This window comes from Labrus bergylta, chromosome 8 (genome assembly GCF_963930695.1).
Source record: "Labrus bergylta chromosome 8, fLabBer1.1, whole genome shotgun sequence".
In the NCBI taxonomy this organism is placed as follows: domain Eukaryota; kingdom Metazoa; phylum Chordata; class Actinopteri; order Labriformes; family Labridae; genus Labrus; species Labrus bergylta.
In genome coordinates this window covers 25,226,268-25,243,767 of record NC_089202.1, presented here as the reverse complement: position 1 = coordinate 25,243,767, position 17,500 = coordinate 25,226,268, and the positions used below count along the sequence as shown (strand labels likewise).

General features: G+C 45.0%; 1 protein-coding gene across 1 annotated transcript in view; it reads left to right on the top strand.

The window, feature by feature from the left end:
- Positions 1-7,295: 7,295 nt before the first annotated feature.
- rhbg (Rh family B glycoprotein) overlaps positions 7,296-17,500 on the top strand; it is a 14,966-nt gene continuing 4,761 nt past the window's right edge. The window contains exons 1-5 of the mRNA XM_065958119.1: positions 7,296-7,712; positions 15,150-15,336; positions 16,896-17,046; positions 17,129-17,276; positions 17,369-17,500. The exon at positions 17,369-17,500 is cut by the window's right edge and continues 35 nt beyond it. Coding sequence (XP_065814191.1) covers positions 7,535-7,712; positions 15,150-15,336; positions 16,896-17,046; positions 17,129-17,276; positions 17,369-17,500 — 796 coding nt within the window. The 5' untranslated portion in view covers positions 7,296-7,534. The remainder of the gene's footprint in view (positions 7,713-15,149; positions 15,337-16,895; positions 17,047-17,128; positions 17,277-17,368) is intronic.

Below are 17,500 nucleotides of genomic sequence, written 5' to 3'. Positions count from 1 at the left end.
TGTTCTTGCTGTTGTTAATGTTCTTCTGTGTTTGGTTTAGTTTGCTTTGCTATATAAATAAAGTTATTATTATTGTTTGAACGCTTGGCTGCTACGAATCTGACAATTAACCTGTCTAAGTGTGAGTTTGCTCGTGCCACCGTTTCTTACCTGGTACATGTTGTGGGTCAGGGTGCAGTCTGGCCCGTGCGGGCAAAGGTGTGGGCTGTGGAGATGTTTCCGGTGCCAACAACGAAAAAGGAGCTCATGCGGTTTCTAGGGTTGGTCGGCTATTACTGCAATCTTTGCGAGGGTTTTTCTTCTGTTGTTGCCCCTCTTACTGACCTGTTAAATATGTGTGGTCCCCTGTTTGTCAACAGGCTTTCCAGAACGTCAAGGCCCTCCTGTGTACCGCTCCGATGTTAGCTCCTCCCTGTCTTGAGAAGCCATTCAAGCTGCAGGTTGATGCCAGCCACGTTGGGGCCGGTGCAGCATTGATGCAGTCTGATCACCAGGGGGTGGATAGGCCAATGAGTTTTTTTTCGAGGAAGTTTAATAAACATCAGCTGAATTATTCAGTAATCGAAAATGAGACTTTAGCTCTAGTGTTGGCCTTGTGTCATTTTGAAATGTATGCAAGTTTGGGGGTGCCAGTTGTGATCTTTACTGACCACAGCCCGCTCACATTCCTTAATTTGTGTCCTCATCAGAGGCTAATGAGGTGGTCCCTGATGTTACAGTCCTATTGTTTAGATATACATCATGTTGAGGGGTCAGATAATGTAGTGGCGGACGTGCTTTCCTGCGCCCCTGTAAGTTAGGTTTGATCTGTGTGTTATAAACTCTCCCTTCCATTTGCAGTGTGCACATCAGGACCTGATGCTGTGGACTGTGGGAGCATTAACAGCAGGTTGTATGTTTTCTTGTTGGAAAATATCCTTCATTTTGTTTAATTTCGTGGTATCTTTTGGACCCACGTCTTTAAGGGAGGGGGTGTGACGACCCTGCTGATTCCTGGTTCCTTGTTGTCTTCTTTTCTGTTTCAGGTGCCATTGGGTGTGGTGTGTGTGATCTGGGACTGAGAACACCTGGGCCCGGTGTTCTCAGTCCATAAGAGCTGGCCTCACTTCCTCCTTGGGGGAGACATGGAGAAGGAGATTGAAGAGAGGCGTTTCCTTGATGCTCAGTCTAATTTTGATTAGTGTGCTGTCCATAAATGTGTATTGTTGAGCGTACTCCTTGTCTCCTCCAGTTTTTTGTCATGGGTTTGTGAGCCGGCCGTGGATAATTACAACACAAAGTTTGTCTTTTAATCTCGACATTTAGGTGGAGTATAACATTCATCATAACGTCAGATAACAATATTCACAGTCTGTGGTTAACCACCGAGGTGAACCTTTAGCTTCTAACATCACACAAACTCATTCTTTTCAACATCTTAACAACAAACATTTCTAACAATTTAACATCTTTAGCATGAATGGGAGTCTTGATCAGCTAAACCATTGACCGTAAATAATGGGCTACACCGCGGCCAATTATACAGTTAGCCAGCTGGTTTACAAGCTAACGTTTAACAAGCTAGGTCCGTAAATAGAAACACCGACACGAGTATGCAGTAAATATAAAACTACTATATCACTTACCGAAAAAAACTGAAGCATCAACTTCTTGGATGGTCTGTTAACCGCACAGCAAGCCATGAATGTTGTCAGATATGTGTTAAACAAACTCTCCAAACGAAGCAAAAAAGATGAGAAAGCCGACGGATCAAGCTGCTACTTAGCCTCCTGAACTGACAGATAGAGCTGTCAATCAAATCTGCCACAACCCTTATATGAGCATAACCGTTTTCCTTGATAAAATAAAATCTGATGAGTTATAAACCCCCCCCCCCCCCCCCACACAGTGGGAGCACATGAGGTCACTAACTAATCAGATCTATCTTTGAACCAGGCTGTAAACATGTTAATTCCTGTGGTAAAAACAGGCTTTTTTGGCTGTGGGCTTATGGCGCTTCTGCAGCCAGCCTCAAGCGGAACCTCGAGGAACTGTAGTTTTTTGTACTTCCGCATTGGCTACATTTTTCGAGACCGCAGGTTGCCCCTTGGTTTTAACATACTGACAAAGTATGTCAGGGCGAGAATAATAGATGACACAGGAACAGAAAAGCAAACATTTGACCTGCTGTCCTGAACGCTGGATGATTGACTGACCAGCCTGAGGCTCTGCAACCAATCACAGACCAGCTCAGTTAGTTAAGTAACCGGCTAACGCCTCATGGGATGGATGTGATAAAGATCTGAACGCTGAGACAAGAAGACGAGAAGTCCACATTCCTAAAACTTAGCCCGGAGCTCCTCCTGAGGATTTCTCTGCTTCAAACAACACAAAAACAATGATATGTTGTCTCTAGCTCTGGCCAGGTGAAGCTACTGACTGCACGGTGAGGTGCGCGGCGAGGTGTGCGGCGAGGTGCACGGTGTTGATGTCGTCCAACATGGCTGGGCCTTCACAGGAAGAACCAGAATCTACGTTTGTTTTGTAAAGAATAAAAATCACAGGCGCCTGCAAAAATAAGATGTAATCATGAAGCAGCATACAAGTATTTATCATGCACACAGGGAGAGGAAGAACCAGATCAGACTCAGAACCAGATCAGACTCAGAACCAGATCAGACTCAGAACCAGATCAGACTCTCATAGTCAGTCCAAGAGTGCGTGCCACAGATTTCCGCTTTTCGTGGAAGTGGGGGCTTTTTGTCGCTCTGTCAGTGCAGGTATGGAGTAAGATCAGTCTCAATATTCACAAATGCACACAGAAGGCTTCACAAATGTATTTCAATGCACACACAAATATATTTCATTCTATATAATGAAAATATATGTAAAACAAATCCAAAAATAAAAAAACAAGATTCACAAATGTATTTCTGATTCACACACAAATATTTATAGTTTTAAATATATGTAATAGAAATCCACAAATATATAAACTGTTCAGTCTGCATTTACAAACTGTTTGTCATTTGTGAACCTCACTGCATTTGTGTGTGAGACTCCCCTGCCATGGTTAAAATTCACAAATGCATTTATTTCAGCAGCACGACTGGGCCCATATTATGCTTTTTCTGGTTTTAAATGCCCTTTAGTGTGTTTTCCAAGTGTCCTGTGCATGTTTAGGCACATCTATTTGCAAAAATTCAAAGTCTGCGGAAACACGGCTTCTCCTACGTCCTCCTGTTAGCTGCAGCATTAGCTGCATGTAACGCTCGGTTCTAGCCCCCCTCAAAAAAAAATGTGTCAGTGTGACGTCTTGTCAGTGTGATATCACTGATCTAAGCCCATTGGCTCGTTGTGGCCCAGCAGCTCATGTTGCACGCCTGTTAACTTCTGTAGCACGCCCACGATATGCCGTAGCCTGCTGTAGCACAGTAGTGCTAAGGTGCTAATGTTTTTGCTCCCCGGCCCTCGGAGCCAGAGTGGCTGAGCGACTGACCAATTACGGCAGAGCCGACAGGCCGACCAATCAGATCAGACTTGGCACACGTGGGGACTCTGAACGTGGGCACTTCAGAGCCTTAGAGAGAGAGTCAGAAGCGAGCCGGTGCGTGGAGCGGCAGTTCATGAAAACAGACACTTTTTTAGAACTTTAGCTATTGTGAACATACTTTAGTAGGTACATAGATTAAATATATGAACCCCAAAAAGGGCATAATATGGGCTCTTTAAATCTACTGAATCTACTTTAAATCTTTAAATCTTGAATCTACGCTAGTGTGATTGGCTGAATAGGAAGGAGACATCTGATTGGCTACATACATTTCCCTGCTGAAAAAAATGAATTTGTGAATCTAACCACGGCAGGTGAGTCTCAAAAGTCCCACACACAAATGCAGTGAGGTTCACAAATGACAAACAGTTTGTAAATGCAAACTGAACAGTTTGTATATAAATGTAACAAGATACAAATAAATATATATGTATATCATATATTTGTGGATTTCTATTACATATATACAAAACTATAAATATTTGTATGTGAATCAGAAATACATTGTGAATCTTATTTTTTTATTTGTGGATTTGTTTTACATTTATAGAATAGAATGGAATAGAACATTTATAGAATAGAATAGAATTACTTTATTGAATCCTTCTGTGTGCATGTGTGAATATTGAGACTGATCTAACGCCATACCGGGCCCCCACTGATAACACAATCTGTCAATCAGAGGAGGGCGGGATTTAGAAGCCACAGCATGGAGGCTACAAGAGGCACCAGATGAGATGAGATAATAACCACGAGACCAAACCTGCCCGTGATGTTACGCACAGATAACATACATTAGACTGTTGTGCAGGAATGTCACACTACGGGGGAGGGGGGGGGGGGGGGGGGGGGGTTCATCTGAAGGGTCATTATATAAACCTTTAATGTCAGGCCCCCCCCCCCCTCCCCCCCCCTCCACCCGACGCCAGGAAGAACTTTTCAAGATGAGGTGAAAATGTTCAGAGTAGTTCAGATATCTCAGACTGTTTAATAGAATCTGATTCTCTCTCTCTCCTGTCACTCTGCAGGTTGGTGCTCTCTCTCTCTTCTCTCCCCTGCAGCTGATTGAGCTCACCTGACACCAACAACCAATCACAGGAGGGGAGAGAGCAGCTTCCTCCTTCAGTGGCGGATGTCTTCTTGGACTCAGGTCTAGTCCACTTCCATTATACATTTTTTAAATAGACATTTTTCTTTCTCCATTTTATTGAATAATACCGTCCACCTTGGGTTAGGGTCCACCTCGGGTTAGGGCTCAGTTCTTCTTCTTCCACATTAAAACACAAAAAACGCACTCTGTCATGAGCACGCCAAGTCAACAACCATGTTCCTGATATGATTTTCTTTTTTCGCCATTCCTCTGCAATGACCATTCATTTTCAAACTAGAACTAGAGGAGGTGTGCTGAACTAAAGGAGGTCTACTGGACTAGTGGAGGTCTACTGGACTAGTGAAGGTCTACTGGACTAGTGGAGGTCTACTGGACTAGTGGAGGTCTACTGAACTAGTGGAGGTCTACTGGACTAGTGGAGGTGTACTGAACGAGTGGAGGTCTAATGAACTAGTGGAGGTCTACTGGACTAGTGGAGGTCTACTGAACTAGTGGAGGTCTACTGGACTAGTGGAGGTCTACTGAACTAGTGGAGGTCTACTGAACTAGTGAGGTCTACTGAACTAGTGGAGGTCTACTGAACTAGTGGAGGTCTACTGGACTAGTGGAGGTCTACTAGACTAGTGGAGGTCTACTAAACTAGTGGAGGTCTACTGGACTAGTGGAGGTCTACTGGACTAGTGGAGGTCTACTGAACTAGTGGAGGTCTACTGGACTAGTGGAGGTCTACTGGATTAGTGGAGGTCTACTGAACTAGTGGAGGTCTACTGAACTAGTGGAGGTCTACTGAACTAGTGGAGGTCTACTGGACTAGTGGAGGTCTACTGAACTAGTGGAGGTCTGCTGAACTAGAGGAGGTCTACTGAACTAGTGGAGGTGTACTGGACTTGTGGAGGTCTACTGAACTAGAGGAGGTCTACTGAATTAGTGGAGGTGTACTGAACTTGTGAAGGTCTACTGAACTAGAGGAGGTCTACTGGACTAGTGGAGGCCTACTGAACTAGTGAGGTCTACTGAACTAGTGGAGGCCTACTGAAGTAGAGGAGGTCTACTGAACTAGTGGAGGCCTACTGGCCTAGTGGAGGTGTAATGAACTAGAGGAGGTCTAATGAACTAGAGGAGGTCTACTGAACTAGTGGAGGTCTACTGGACTAGTGGAGGTCTAATGAACTAGAGGAGGTCTACTGAACTAGTGGAGGTCTAATGAACTAGTGGAGGTCTACTGAACTAGTGAAGGTCTACTGAATTAGTGGAGGTTTACAGGAGGTCTACTGGACTAGTGGAGGTCTAATGAACTAGAGGAGGTCTACTGATCTAGTGGAGGTCTAATGAACTAGAGGAGGTCTAATGAACTAGTGGAGGTCTACTGAATTAGTGGAGGTCTACAGGAGGTCTACTGAACTAGTGGAGGTCTAATGGACTAATAGAAGTCTAATGAACTAGTGGAGGTGTACTGAACTCGTGGAGGTCTACTGAATTAGAGGAGGTCTACTGAACTAGTGGAGGTCTACTGGACCAGTAGAGGTCTAACGAACTAGTGGAGGTCTAATGAACTAATGGAGGTCTACTGAACTAGTGAAGGTCTAATGAACTAATGGAGGTCTACTGAACTAGTGGAGGTGTACTGAAGTCAGATAGCCTTGGCGACAGGTGGCTCCTCAGACCGGATGATGCTCAGACAAAAATACGTTTTCTGTCTCTCTTTGACGCCTAGCTCTCCAGGGATAAAAGTTAAAACTCGACCGAGAGGAATGTAAACAGCATTCCTGCCGGTCGTTTTAGCTCTGCACAGAGAGCTGATGGAGCAAAGATACAAGTGTGACTGATAGCTTATCACACTAACAGGAACGACAGGAGGAGGAGGGATTGAAACATCATCTGAGCCTTTAGTGCAGTGAGATAAAACCACTCAAATGTGTCCAAGCAATCTACCTCTGATCGCTGGTTAAAAGACGTTCAGGCTCGTTCAAAAGTTTGTTTTGTTTGTTTCATGACTAAACATTAAACAAGCAGGGGCGCTAATGGCGCGGTGGTTGGTGCGCATGCCCCATGTATGGAGGCTGTAGTCTTCCAAGCGGGCGGCCCAGGTTCGAATCCAGCCTGTGGCTCCTTTCCCACATGTCTTTACCTACTCTCTCTCCCTGATTTCAGACTCTATCCACTGTCCTATCGCTCCATTAAAGGCCCAAAAAGCCCAAAAATAAATCTTTAAACATTAAAGGAGCAGTGTTTAAAATGGGTACTGCATTCTAAATTCTAAACATCATAGAGCTGTCTGATCATATAGTAAGGTCACTTTATCATTTCACTCTCTACACATCTTACTTAGAATTAAAAACAGTTTTAACTGTGTTTGTCCCTCTCGCGACACACAGGATGTACGAGCAGGTGAGCAGCAACGTGTCGTCTCGTTTGTGTCTAAACGTTTTCACATTCTGCACTTTTTGCTTTCTGTAAATACTCTTCATTATTAACCGGAAGATTCTCCCTTTTTACTGTTCTTTAAATCAGTAACAAATAAACTGAGCTCCTCTCTCACAGTAACAGGTTATCAGTAACTAGAGGTGACTCTTCAGACCACCTTAAAAGGTATGAGGGGGCGGAGCTTACAGGGAGCCTACATTATTCGAAGAGGGGGCAGGTCCGATAGGTGTGAGCAAGCAGAGAAACACACACACATGAACAGACCACACACTCACAGCAGCGTCCTGTCTCTGCACTGAGGACACCCCGGGGTTAGAGAGAGAGAGAGAGAGAGAGAGAGAGAGAGAGAGAGAGAGAGAGAGAGAGGCTCTGAACTTTCTGTGTTGAATCTTTTTTCTTCTTTTTCCTCCTGAGAGCCTCACGTTGCCTCACGTCTCCTCTCCTCCTCGTCTCTCTGGGAACAAAACATGACGGACTCTTCAACCAACATGCGGCTGAAGCTGCCGGTTGTCTGCTTCATCCTGGAGATCATCCTCATCATCCTCTTTGGCGCCTTGGTAGAGTACGACTATGAGACGGACGCAAAGAAGTGGCATAACAAAACCCACTCTGATTACGACAACGACTTCTACTACCGCTACCCAAGTGAGTGTTCCTGTTCTGCTGATGTGAGGAGGGTCATGGTCTCAGGGTGAAAGTTCAGAGTGAAGGTTCAGAGTGAAGGTTCAGGGTGAAGGTTCAGAGTGAAGGTTCAGAGTGAAGGTTCAGGGTGAAGATTCAGGGTGGAGGTTCAGGGTGAAGGTTCATGGTGAAGGTTCAGGGTGAAGGTTCAGGGTGAAGGTTCATGGTGAAGGTTCAGGGTGAAGGTTCAGGGTGAAGGTTCATGGTGAAGGTTCAGAGTGAAGGTTCAGAGTGAAGGTTCAGAGTGAAGGTTCAGAGTGAAGGTCCAGAGTGAAGGTCCAGGGTGAAGGTTCAGGGTGAAGGTTCAGGGTGAAGGTTCATGGTGAAGGTTCAGGGTGAAGGTTCAGAGTGAAGGTCCAGGGTGAAGATTCAGAGTGAAGGTTCAGAGTGAAGGTCCAGAGTGAAGGTCCAGGGTGAAGGTTCATGGTGAAGGTTCAGAGAGAAGGTTCAGAGTGAAGGTCCAGGGTGAAGATTCAGAGTGAAGGTCCAGGGTCATGGTCTCAGGGTGAAGGTTCAGAATGAAGGTTCAGAGTGAAGGTTCAGAGTGAAGGTTTGACTCAAAGTATGGACTGATCATTGTTCAGAACCCTGTAAACTTTCTGAAGAACTCTTTGGACATCACTTATTCTAAACTTTCTGCATGCATAAGTATCCATAGTTTTTGAACCGTATTGCTGTTGTTGGTGATAAAATGGAGTCAATCGATGTCGACCAGGTAAACATCTGCTTTAATGCTGCTTTACCTCAGTGCCGATTCAGAGAGGAGGCTTTCTATTGGACAGGAGAAGTCACCTGTTGGATAACGGTCTGTTTTGTGGTCAAACACGAGAGAAAAGGTGGTCCGTGAGAATGATCAGAGAGACGTTTGAAGAGGAGGGAGTGAGGAATCTGGAATCCATCATCAAACATTGGATTCAGTATCTTGGCTCTGCATAGTCATCAAATATTTCAGATTTTTATAAATCTTTTCTTACGTAAGACTTGTTCTTAGGTAACAGATATCACTTGTTATGAGTTGATGTTATAAAAATAAAAACTGATTGATTGACTTCACAACTCATCCGGTTTCTTCTCTGAGTCCGCTCTTCCTCCGGCGCCATCTTTGGTGCTCCAATGGTTATCTCCACAACCAAACGTTCTGTTAACAGCATGTGACTCTACAGGCCCTGCCCTTTTATGGGCATGAGTGGGCGGTAACCTATGCTGATTGGAAACAGGAATAGATAAGAAAACACCTTTCAGTAATGTTAGAACATGTTGGTGAATCTGACGGAGAGTCTTCTTAAGAACAACTTCAGAAAATTCTTACGAAGATTTTGGTGAATGAGGCCCAATGACTCCAACCCCACACCCTGCCATTCTTCCTCCACCTTCCTTTTTTAGGATTGTACTTGTAGGGCTGAGGTTGAAGGGGAGCTGACATTAACAGCTTCTGATGACCTCAGTAAGAATGTGAGGGCACAGACAGAGCAGACACTAACATGCAGATAATACTTTAACTTATGTCAATACGGTCCATTTATGACTCTGTTCTTGCACATTTACATTCAATCTTCCATATTTAATCTTCCTATTTAAGACTAGTAATGCTTAGTTAAATGCTGGTTGTATATATTCACATTGTTAGTTTTTGATATTTAGTACTTATTTACTTTGTATTTAATATTATATTATGTTTAGATTTGCTAACATTGTGTTTTTTACTCATATTGTGTGTTTGGATAACCTGCTGCTGTAACGCCACAATTTCCCAGTTTGGGATCAATAAAGTAATTCCATTCTATTCTATTCTATTCTATAATACAACACAGTGACCTTGGTCGTCATAGTAACAGTTAACTCAATCAGTGAGCTGAGTCTGCACTGACATGTAGTCAAATATAAACACAGAAACAGGCTTTCCATCACCCATAACAGGAAGGAACGTCTATCAGCTTGAAGTCTCTAAAGATCTCTGTGCTGATGAGACACTTTATGTAAATATTAAACTGGACTAACTTTGATCCACATTCAAATGATCCTCTTTTCCTACCCAGGATCCGATGATCCCGATAAATTTTTGGACTTTAGTCAAACTCAGACCCAACACAGGTCACAGGTGTAACGCTCTTCATGTGACCCCGACTTGAAGCATGAACACAATTACCATCTTCATTTTCCACCTTAAAAACGTGAGCCTGGAGGAGTTGTAGCGAAGGCTGGTGGGCGTGTCTGAACAAGTCAGAAGCTGTTAACCAGGTTTACCTGTGCGCTGTCAGGTGATCTGTGAGAATCACTCACTAAAGTTCACCCAAAAGTTTAACAGATAACCTGAGGCTGAACTTACCTGCAGGCTTCACAGGTGTCTGGGCTCCAGAGAGTTCAGAGTGTGACAGCTGCAGCGGCTCAAAGAGGGACATAAAGAATCAGGAGAGCAAAACATGATCGCCAAAGAAAGAGGATGAAACCGTTTTCACACAAGCAGTAGCTGGAGTCAGACATTAGACATGCTTAAACATTTAAACATGCTTAAACACGTACACACCTTAATATGTAAACATGAAGAGTTTTGTTTCTATTTGGAGGCAAAGTGGGATTCGTAGTCTTTGGTTGGTGTTACCTGAACCTGACGTTAAATCTGAGATCATACCCCGTAAACCTGAACATGACATGATTACATTCTTTAAGTCCAAATACCAAACAAAAGTGAGACCATGTTAGACTGTAAGAGACAGCTGAGGTCTGCAGACTGTCCAACTCTTTACACGGGGAGGTGAGACATCAGGAACACTGGGAGGTGAGACATCAGGAACACTGGGAGGTGAAACATCAGGAACACTGGGAACACTGGGAGGTGAGACATCAGGAACACTGGGAACACTGGGAGGTGAGACGTCAGGAACACTGGGAGGTGAGACATCAGGAACACTGGGAGGTGAAACATCAGGAACACTGGGAACACTGGGAGGTGAGACATCAGGAACACTGGGAACACTGGGAGGTGAGACAGCAGGAACACTGGGAACACTGGGAGGTGAGACATCAGGAACACTGGGAACACTGGGAGGTGAGACGTCAGGAACACTGGAAACACTGGGAGGTGAGACGTCAGGAACACTTGGAGGTGAGACATCAGGAACACTGGGAGGTGAGACATCAGGAACACTGGGAGGTGAGACATCAGGAACACTGGGAACACTGGGAGGTGAGACGTCAGGAACACTTGGAGGTGAGACATCAGGAACACTGGGAGGTGAAACATCAGGAACACTGGGAACACTGGGAGGTGAGACGTCAGGAACACTGGGAGGTGAGACATCAGGAACACTGGGAGTTGAGACATCAGGAACACTGGGAACACTGGGAGGTGAGACATCAGGAACACTGGGAGGTGAGACATCAGGAACACTGGGAGGTGAGACATAGCAGGAACACTGGGAACACTGGGAGGTGAGACATCAGGAACACTGGGAGGTGAGACAGCAGGAACACTGGGAGGTGAGACATCAGGAACACTGGGAGGTGAGACATCAGGAACACTGGGAGGTGAGACGTCAGGAACACTGGGAACATTGGGAGGTGAGACATCAGGAACACTTGAGGTGAGACATCAGGGACACTGGGAGGTGAGACGTCAGGAACACTGGGAACACTGGGAGGTGAGACATCAGGAACACTGGGAGGTGAGACAGCAGGAACACTGGGAGGTGAGACATCAGGAACACTGGGAACACTGGGAGGTGAGACGTTAGGAACACTGGGAACACTGGGAGGTGAGACATCAGGAACACTGGGAGGTGAGACATCAGAAACACTGGGAGGTGAGACATCAGGAACACTGGGAACACTGGGAGGTGAGACATCAGGAACACTGGGAACACTGGGAGGTGAGACGTTAGGAACACTGGGAACACTGGGAGGTGAGACATCAGGAACACTGGGAGGTGAGACATCAGAAACACTGGGAGGTGAGACATCAGGAACACTGGGAGGTGAGACGTAGCAGGAGGGTGTCTTTATCCAAGCAGAACTTTTCACCCAGACTGTGAGGTTAAAATATTAGAGAGTGTGTTTCATTAGATTTAATGGCTCCAATAATCTTTAACCTGACACCTTAGCTGAAACATAGTTTACCTTCAAGTTAGACTGTAAACAACTTCCACCTTCATACTGACTGCACGCATGGACGAGCCTGCACAAGAAACAGTTTCCTGCTCTACAGGTCGTCTGTAGAGACACACACACACCTGAGCTCTGTGTCGTCTCTACAGGTCGTCTATAGAGACACACACACACCTGAGCTCTGTGTCGTCTCTACAGGTCGCTTATAGAACAGGTAAAGACACACCTGAGCTGTGTTCTTGTCTAAAGCAGGATCATGTGCAGCCTGTTAATCTGTTGTGTGTTGGTGGTCCTGCAGTCCATGTTTTGTCTGCCCTGTATGTTCCTGTGAGATAAGGGTGGTATGCGGCGACCTGCACAGGCAGCAGTTCCCCTGCAGGTGAAAAACTTGGCTGTGGGTGTCTGAGAGCTCTCAGGTTGTTACCCTGGAGCAGAAGCACTCACCTGACTGGTTCTCAGAGAAGTGCAGGATTATTAAAAGAAGCACAAATAAAGAAGCCATTTCAATTTGAGCATTAAATGTCCCATATTATGCTTTTTCTGGTTTTATATGCTCTTTAGTGTGTTTTCCAAGTGTCCTGTGCATGTTTAGGCACATCTATGTGCAAAAATTCAAAGTCCGCGGAAACGCGGCTTCTCCTACGTCCTCCTGTTAGCTGTAGCATTAGCTGCATGTAACGCTCGGTTCTAGCCCCCCTCGATAGAAATTTGTCAGTCCGACGTCGTTGTCAGTGTGAGATCACTGATCTAAGTCCATTGGCTCGTTGTGGCAAGCCCTGCAGCTCATGTGGAAATTTCCGAGACGCGTGCTGAGCAACTGACCAATAAAGACAGAGCGGATCAGCAGACCAATCAGAGCAGACTTGGCACACGTGGTGTCTAACAGTGGGGGCTCAACAGAGTGCAGCTGACGGACTCAGAGCGTAGAGGGAGCAAGGAGGAGCAGTACATGAAAATGGACACTTTTTTCGGAAATTAGCTATTGTGAATGTACAAAAGTAGATACATAGATTAAATATACGAACCCCAAAAAGGGCAGAATATGGGCTCTTTAACTTCCCCAACTCACAGATGAGCAGTAACAGAGCGAGTGAGTGACAGTGGGGATGTTTGGTCTTTGCAGCGTTCCAGTAAAGACCTCATGATCATGACATTTGATTCAGAGTAAAGCTCTGAGGACTCTGTTAGATGTTGGTGTAGATCTGGAAATGATTCACTAACAGTCACAGTGGATAATCCCACTCATGAAAATGCTCTGTCATTAGTTTGTAGTTCTGCAGGATCACAGGAAAACATCATGAGACCAGGAGGAGACTAAAGGTCTGTGAGTGGATCTGGATCAAACAGAAACTCCCAGTGCTGAAAAAAAAAGGACAATAAGGAATTGCAAGAACTGCAGTTCCTCGAGTGTCCACTTGAGGCTTGCTCCAAAAGATCCAGAGGTCCCATACACACCTCATTTTAAAATGTCCAGTCATCAACATCCTGTTCATAAAGTGTTTGAGGTCTGATTCATGTCTTTGTCTGCACACACTCTACGGGGGGTGAATATAACTCACCTGTTATGATTTAGCTAAGTTATTAAAAATTAGGGGCGTGGCCTCTTTGACTGATGTGTGTGTGTGTTGTAGCTGTTGGTCGGGAGGGTTAAACCCCGCCCTCAGCTCCACCTCTTTGATCTAAATTCAGTCAAACTGTGGACTAGATTTTCATGATGTTTGGTAGAATGGTGTTGGATTGTGATTGGACCAAGGGATGAACCTTTGAGCTGATATGTAGTGATGTGACCTTTGACCTCTTGATGATGGGGAACCTACTCCTCCCTGTCATGGTTTACTCTAGTTCTCTCTTCCTGTCTTGTTTGGTCAATCGTCCCTGGTGTTTCTTTAAGCCTGAGTGAATCTGTATTTTATTCTTCTTCTTTGTTCTTTAAGTTTCCTGTTTTATTTTGAAGGTCTTTCCCCTGTGTATCATGTCTTGTGTTACTTCCTCCCTTTGTGTGTTTCCCTCCCTTTTTGACCGCCGTCACCTGTTTCCCTCCCCCCCGTCTCCTTAGTATCTGTGTCCTCTCTTTCTGCTCAGTTGGTCGTACGTCGATCTCTCCGTGTAGTTTCAGTGTAAAGGTGAGTCATGGTGATTCTGCAGAGAGCAGACTGATGATACTCTGAAACAGGAGCACTTCTTCTTCTGGATGCAGATTTAAACATTTGATTTCAGTCTGACTCTGTTTGCTGTCTGACCTCCGACTTCTCTCTCAGACTGGTTATCCAGACGTGCAGAGGTTAAACACTCTAAACCTCGACCTCTTATTTTGTGAGTAAAACTTTCCCTTTAAAGAGAGCCAACTCAGAAATCCTGGGTTATAACGGAGGATTTAAAGACCCCCTGGTGGTCCTCATCAGAATAAAGACTTTGGCCAACACGAATGAAATCATTAAGTGGAACATCCCCGTCTTTCCATCATCGTGTTTCAGCATGTGTGGTGTTTGAATGTCTGGGTCCTAAATGATGAAACATCAGCAGAAAACATGATCAGAGCCGAGCAGACCTCCATGACAGTGAGACACTAATTCCTCTCAGCAGATTCTTTCTTTGCTCTGATTGGACGGTTTCCTCCTTGGATGTCGGTGCGTGTATCTGGGCCAAAATGCCATCGGGGACACTGGCGACACCTCCGCTGGGCCATGCCAATTGACAGTTACCATGGAGACGGCTGCCACAGCACAGTGCAATATTGTGTGTTTGGGACAAATGAGGATAGTTAGAGAGAGCGCTCACAAAGTGTGTGAACCAGGACGGTGAGGGTGGGAGGTCCCAGAGTTCTTTATCCTCACTTTCAGAGTTAACTCTTAGAACACCACTTCTTAGTGATGACATAGATATGTAAAGTAACGTCTTCCTCTATATTAATGTCACCATGAGAATCTACAGTTTATGTATCTGGTGTGGAAGAGCTCCTGAGAGGTCGATCTGAAGAAGACTTCTCCTCACTCGAGTCCATGAACATCTTCTATCTTCAATAATCAGAAATATAATCAGAAGAAACCAGGCCTTCAGGGACCCCTTCTAAACGCCTTCAGGGACCCCTTATAAACGCCTTCAGAGACCCCTTATAAATGCACCTCAGAAGCCAGCTGTGGTTCACTTCTCTTCTGATAGATATAGAGATAGAGATCAGTCAATATTTATTCCCCTTAATAGAAAACAAACACTAAAGTTCACATTTGACATAAAGCATCGTTCCTCCAGGCTGCTGAGCATCTCCATTTGTTCTCAGCTGGTGTTTTCTCCGTCGTGCAGGTTTCCAGGATGTGCACGTGATGATCTTCATCGGTTTTGGCTTCCTCATGACGTTCCTGCAGAGGTACGGCTTCAGCAGCGTGGGCTTCAACTTCCTGATCGCAGCCTTCGCCCTGCAGTGGGCAACGCTGATGCAGGGCTTCTTCCATGGGATGCATCACGGCAAGATCCACATCGGAGTGGAGAGGTATGTGATGAACACACTGTACATGTACAAACACACACACACATCTCAAAAACAGTCTGAAAACACAAAGTCTGAAAGCTACCTGTTGATTATTAACTCTGAACTTTGAGGCTTGTTGGAAGATCCACAAACACACATTTACAAAAACAAATAATCTCGTTCAAAACTTGACTCAGAGCTTCCCTCAACAGCAGCTCAGTGAACAAAAGGGAAAAACAACACAATCAAGACCATACTGCTCCTATCACAGACTGTGGGCGTGTTCAAAAGAACAACACATTCCTATAGGCAAGCCTTATAGTCCTCATCCAGACCTGAGTCTTCTCTAACTCAGCCCTGGTTTCAACACGACTGCCCTGTAGTTTCTTTAAAGCTTCAGGACTCTCTCATAGTGTGGAGACCTGTTCCTGGGGCCCAGATAAATCCTGGAGACGGCCCTGGCCACATGATGGATGATCTTTTTTTACCAAACACAGAATAAACATTTGAGTATTCCTTTCCACAAATCCTTTTGAACTCTACGTCCTCCGAAACTTCTCATTCAGAAGTGTTGCTTTTACTGATGTTTACTTCCTGTTTGTTGGCTCTTACAGATGTTGTTTACTTCCTGTTTGTTGGCGCTTACTGACGTTGTTTACTTCCTGTTTGTTGGCTCTTACTGACGTTGTTTATTTCCTGTTTGTTGGCTCTTACTGACGTTGTTTATTTCCTGTTTGTTGGCTCTTACTGACATTGTTTATTTCCTGTTTGTTGGCTCTTACTGACGTTGTTTACTTCCTGTTTGTAAAAACTATTCCTTTCCACAAAGGAATAGTAAAAACTATTCCTTTCTCTTACTGACGTTGTTTACTTCCTGTTTGTTGGCTCTCACTGACGTTGTTTACTTCCTGTTTGTTGGCTCTTACTGACGTTGTTTACTTCCTGTTTGTTGGATCTTACTGTCATTGTTTATTTCCTGTTTGTTGGCTCTTACTGACGTTGTTTACTTCCTGTTTGTTGGCTCTTACTGACGTTGTTTACTTCCTGTTTGTTTGCTCTTCCTGACATTGTTTACTTCCTGTTTGTTGGCTCTCACTGATGTTGTTTACTTCCTGTATGTTGGCTCTTACGGATGTTGTTTACTTCCTGTTTGTTGGCTCTCACTGACGTTGTTTACTTCCTGTATGTTGGCTCTTACGGATGTTGTTTACTTCCTGTTTGTTGGCTCTTACTGACGTTGTTTACTTCCTGTTTGTTGGCTCTCACTGTTGTCGTTTACTTCCTGTTTGTTGGCTCTCACTGACGTTGTTTACTTCCTGTTTGTTGGCTCTCACTGATGTTGTTTACTTCCTGTTTGTTGGCTCTCACTGATGTTGTTTACTTCCTGTATGTTGGATCTTACTGACGTTGTTTACTTCCTGTTTGTTGGCTCTTACTGACGTTGTTTACTTCCTGTTTGTTAGCTCTTATTTGTCTTTGGAAGGCGTTTGATAAACAAACAGTATTTGTGTGATAGGTCATCTAAACTTGTGCATCACTTGGCTCTGGCTGCTGTAGTGATGTTTATCTCCATCTCGCAGTATGATCAATGCTGACTTCTGCACGGGTTCTGTGCTCATCTCGTTCGGAGCCGTTCTGGGTAAAACCAGTCCTGTGCAGCTGCTGATCATGGCGATGTTCGAGGTCACGCTGTTTGCTGTCAATGAGTATGTCCTGCTGACCATTCTGGGGGTAAGAGGCTGTAGATCTTCATGGTGTTGTCTTAATGTCTGAAACTGAAGAGAGCTCTGACTGCAGCTGGACTGTGCTTCAGGTAAAGGACGCTGGAGGCTCCATGACCATCCACACCTTTGGAGCTTACTTCGGCCTCATGGTGACTCGAGTCCTGTACAGACCCAACTTGGACAAGAGCAAAAGCAGGAACTCCTCAGTCTACCATTCGGACCTTTTCGCTATGATCGGTAACCCTCAGTCCTCAAACTGCTTCTGCAGCTTGAACCTCTCCTGCCGCTCTAAACCAATGAAATGCTGTTCTTGCTGTTCTCCTCATCAGGTACCATCTACCTGTGGATGTTCTGGCCCAGCTTTAACTCTGCCATCACCGCTCATGGAGACGACCAGCACCGCACCGCCATGAACACCTACTACTCGCTGGCCGCCTGTACTCTGGCGTCCTACGGCATGT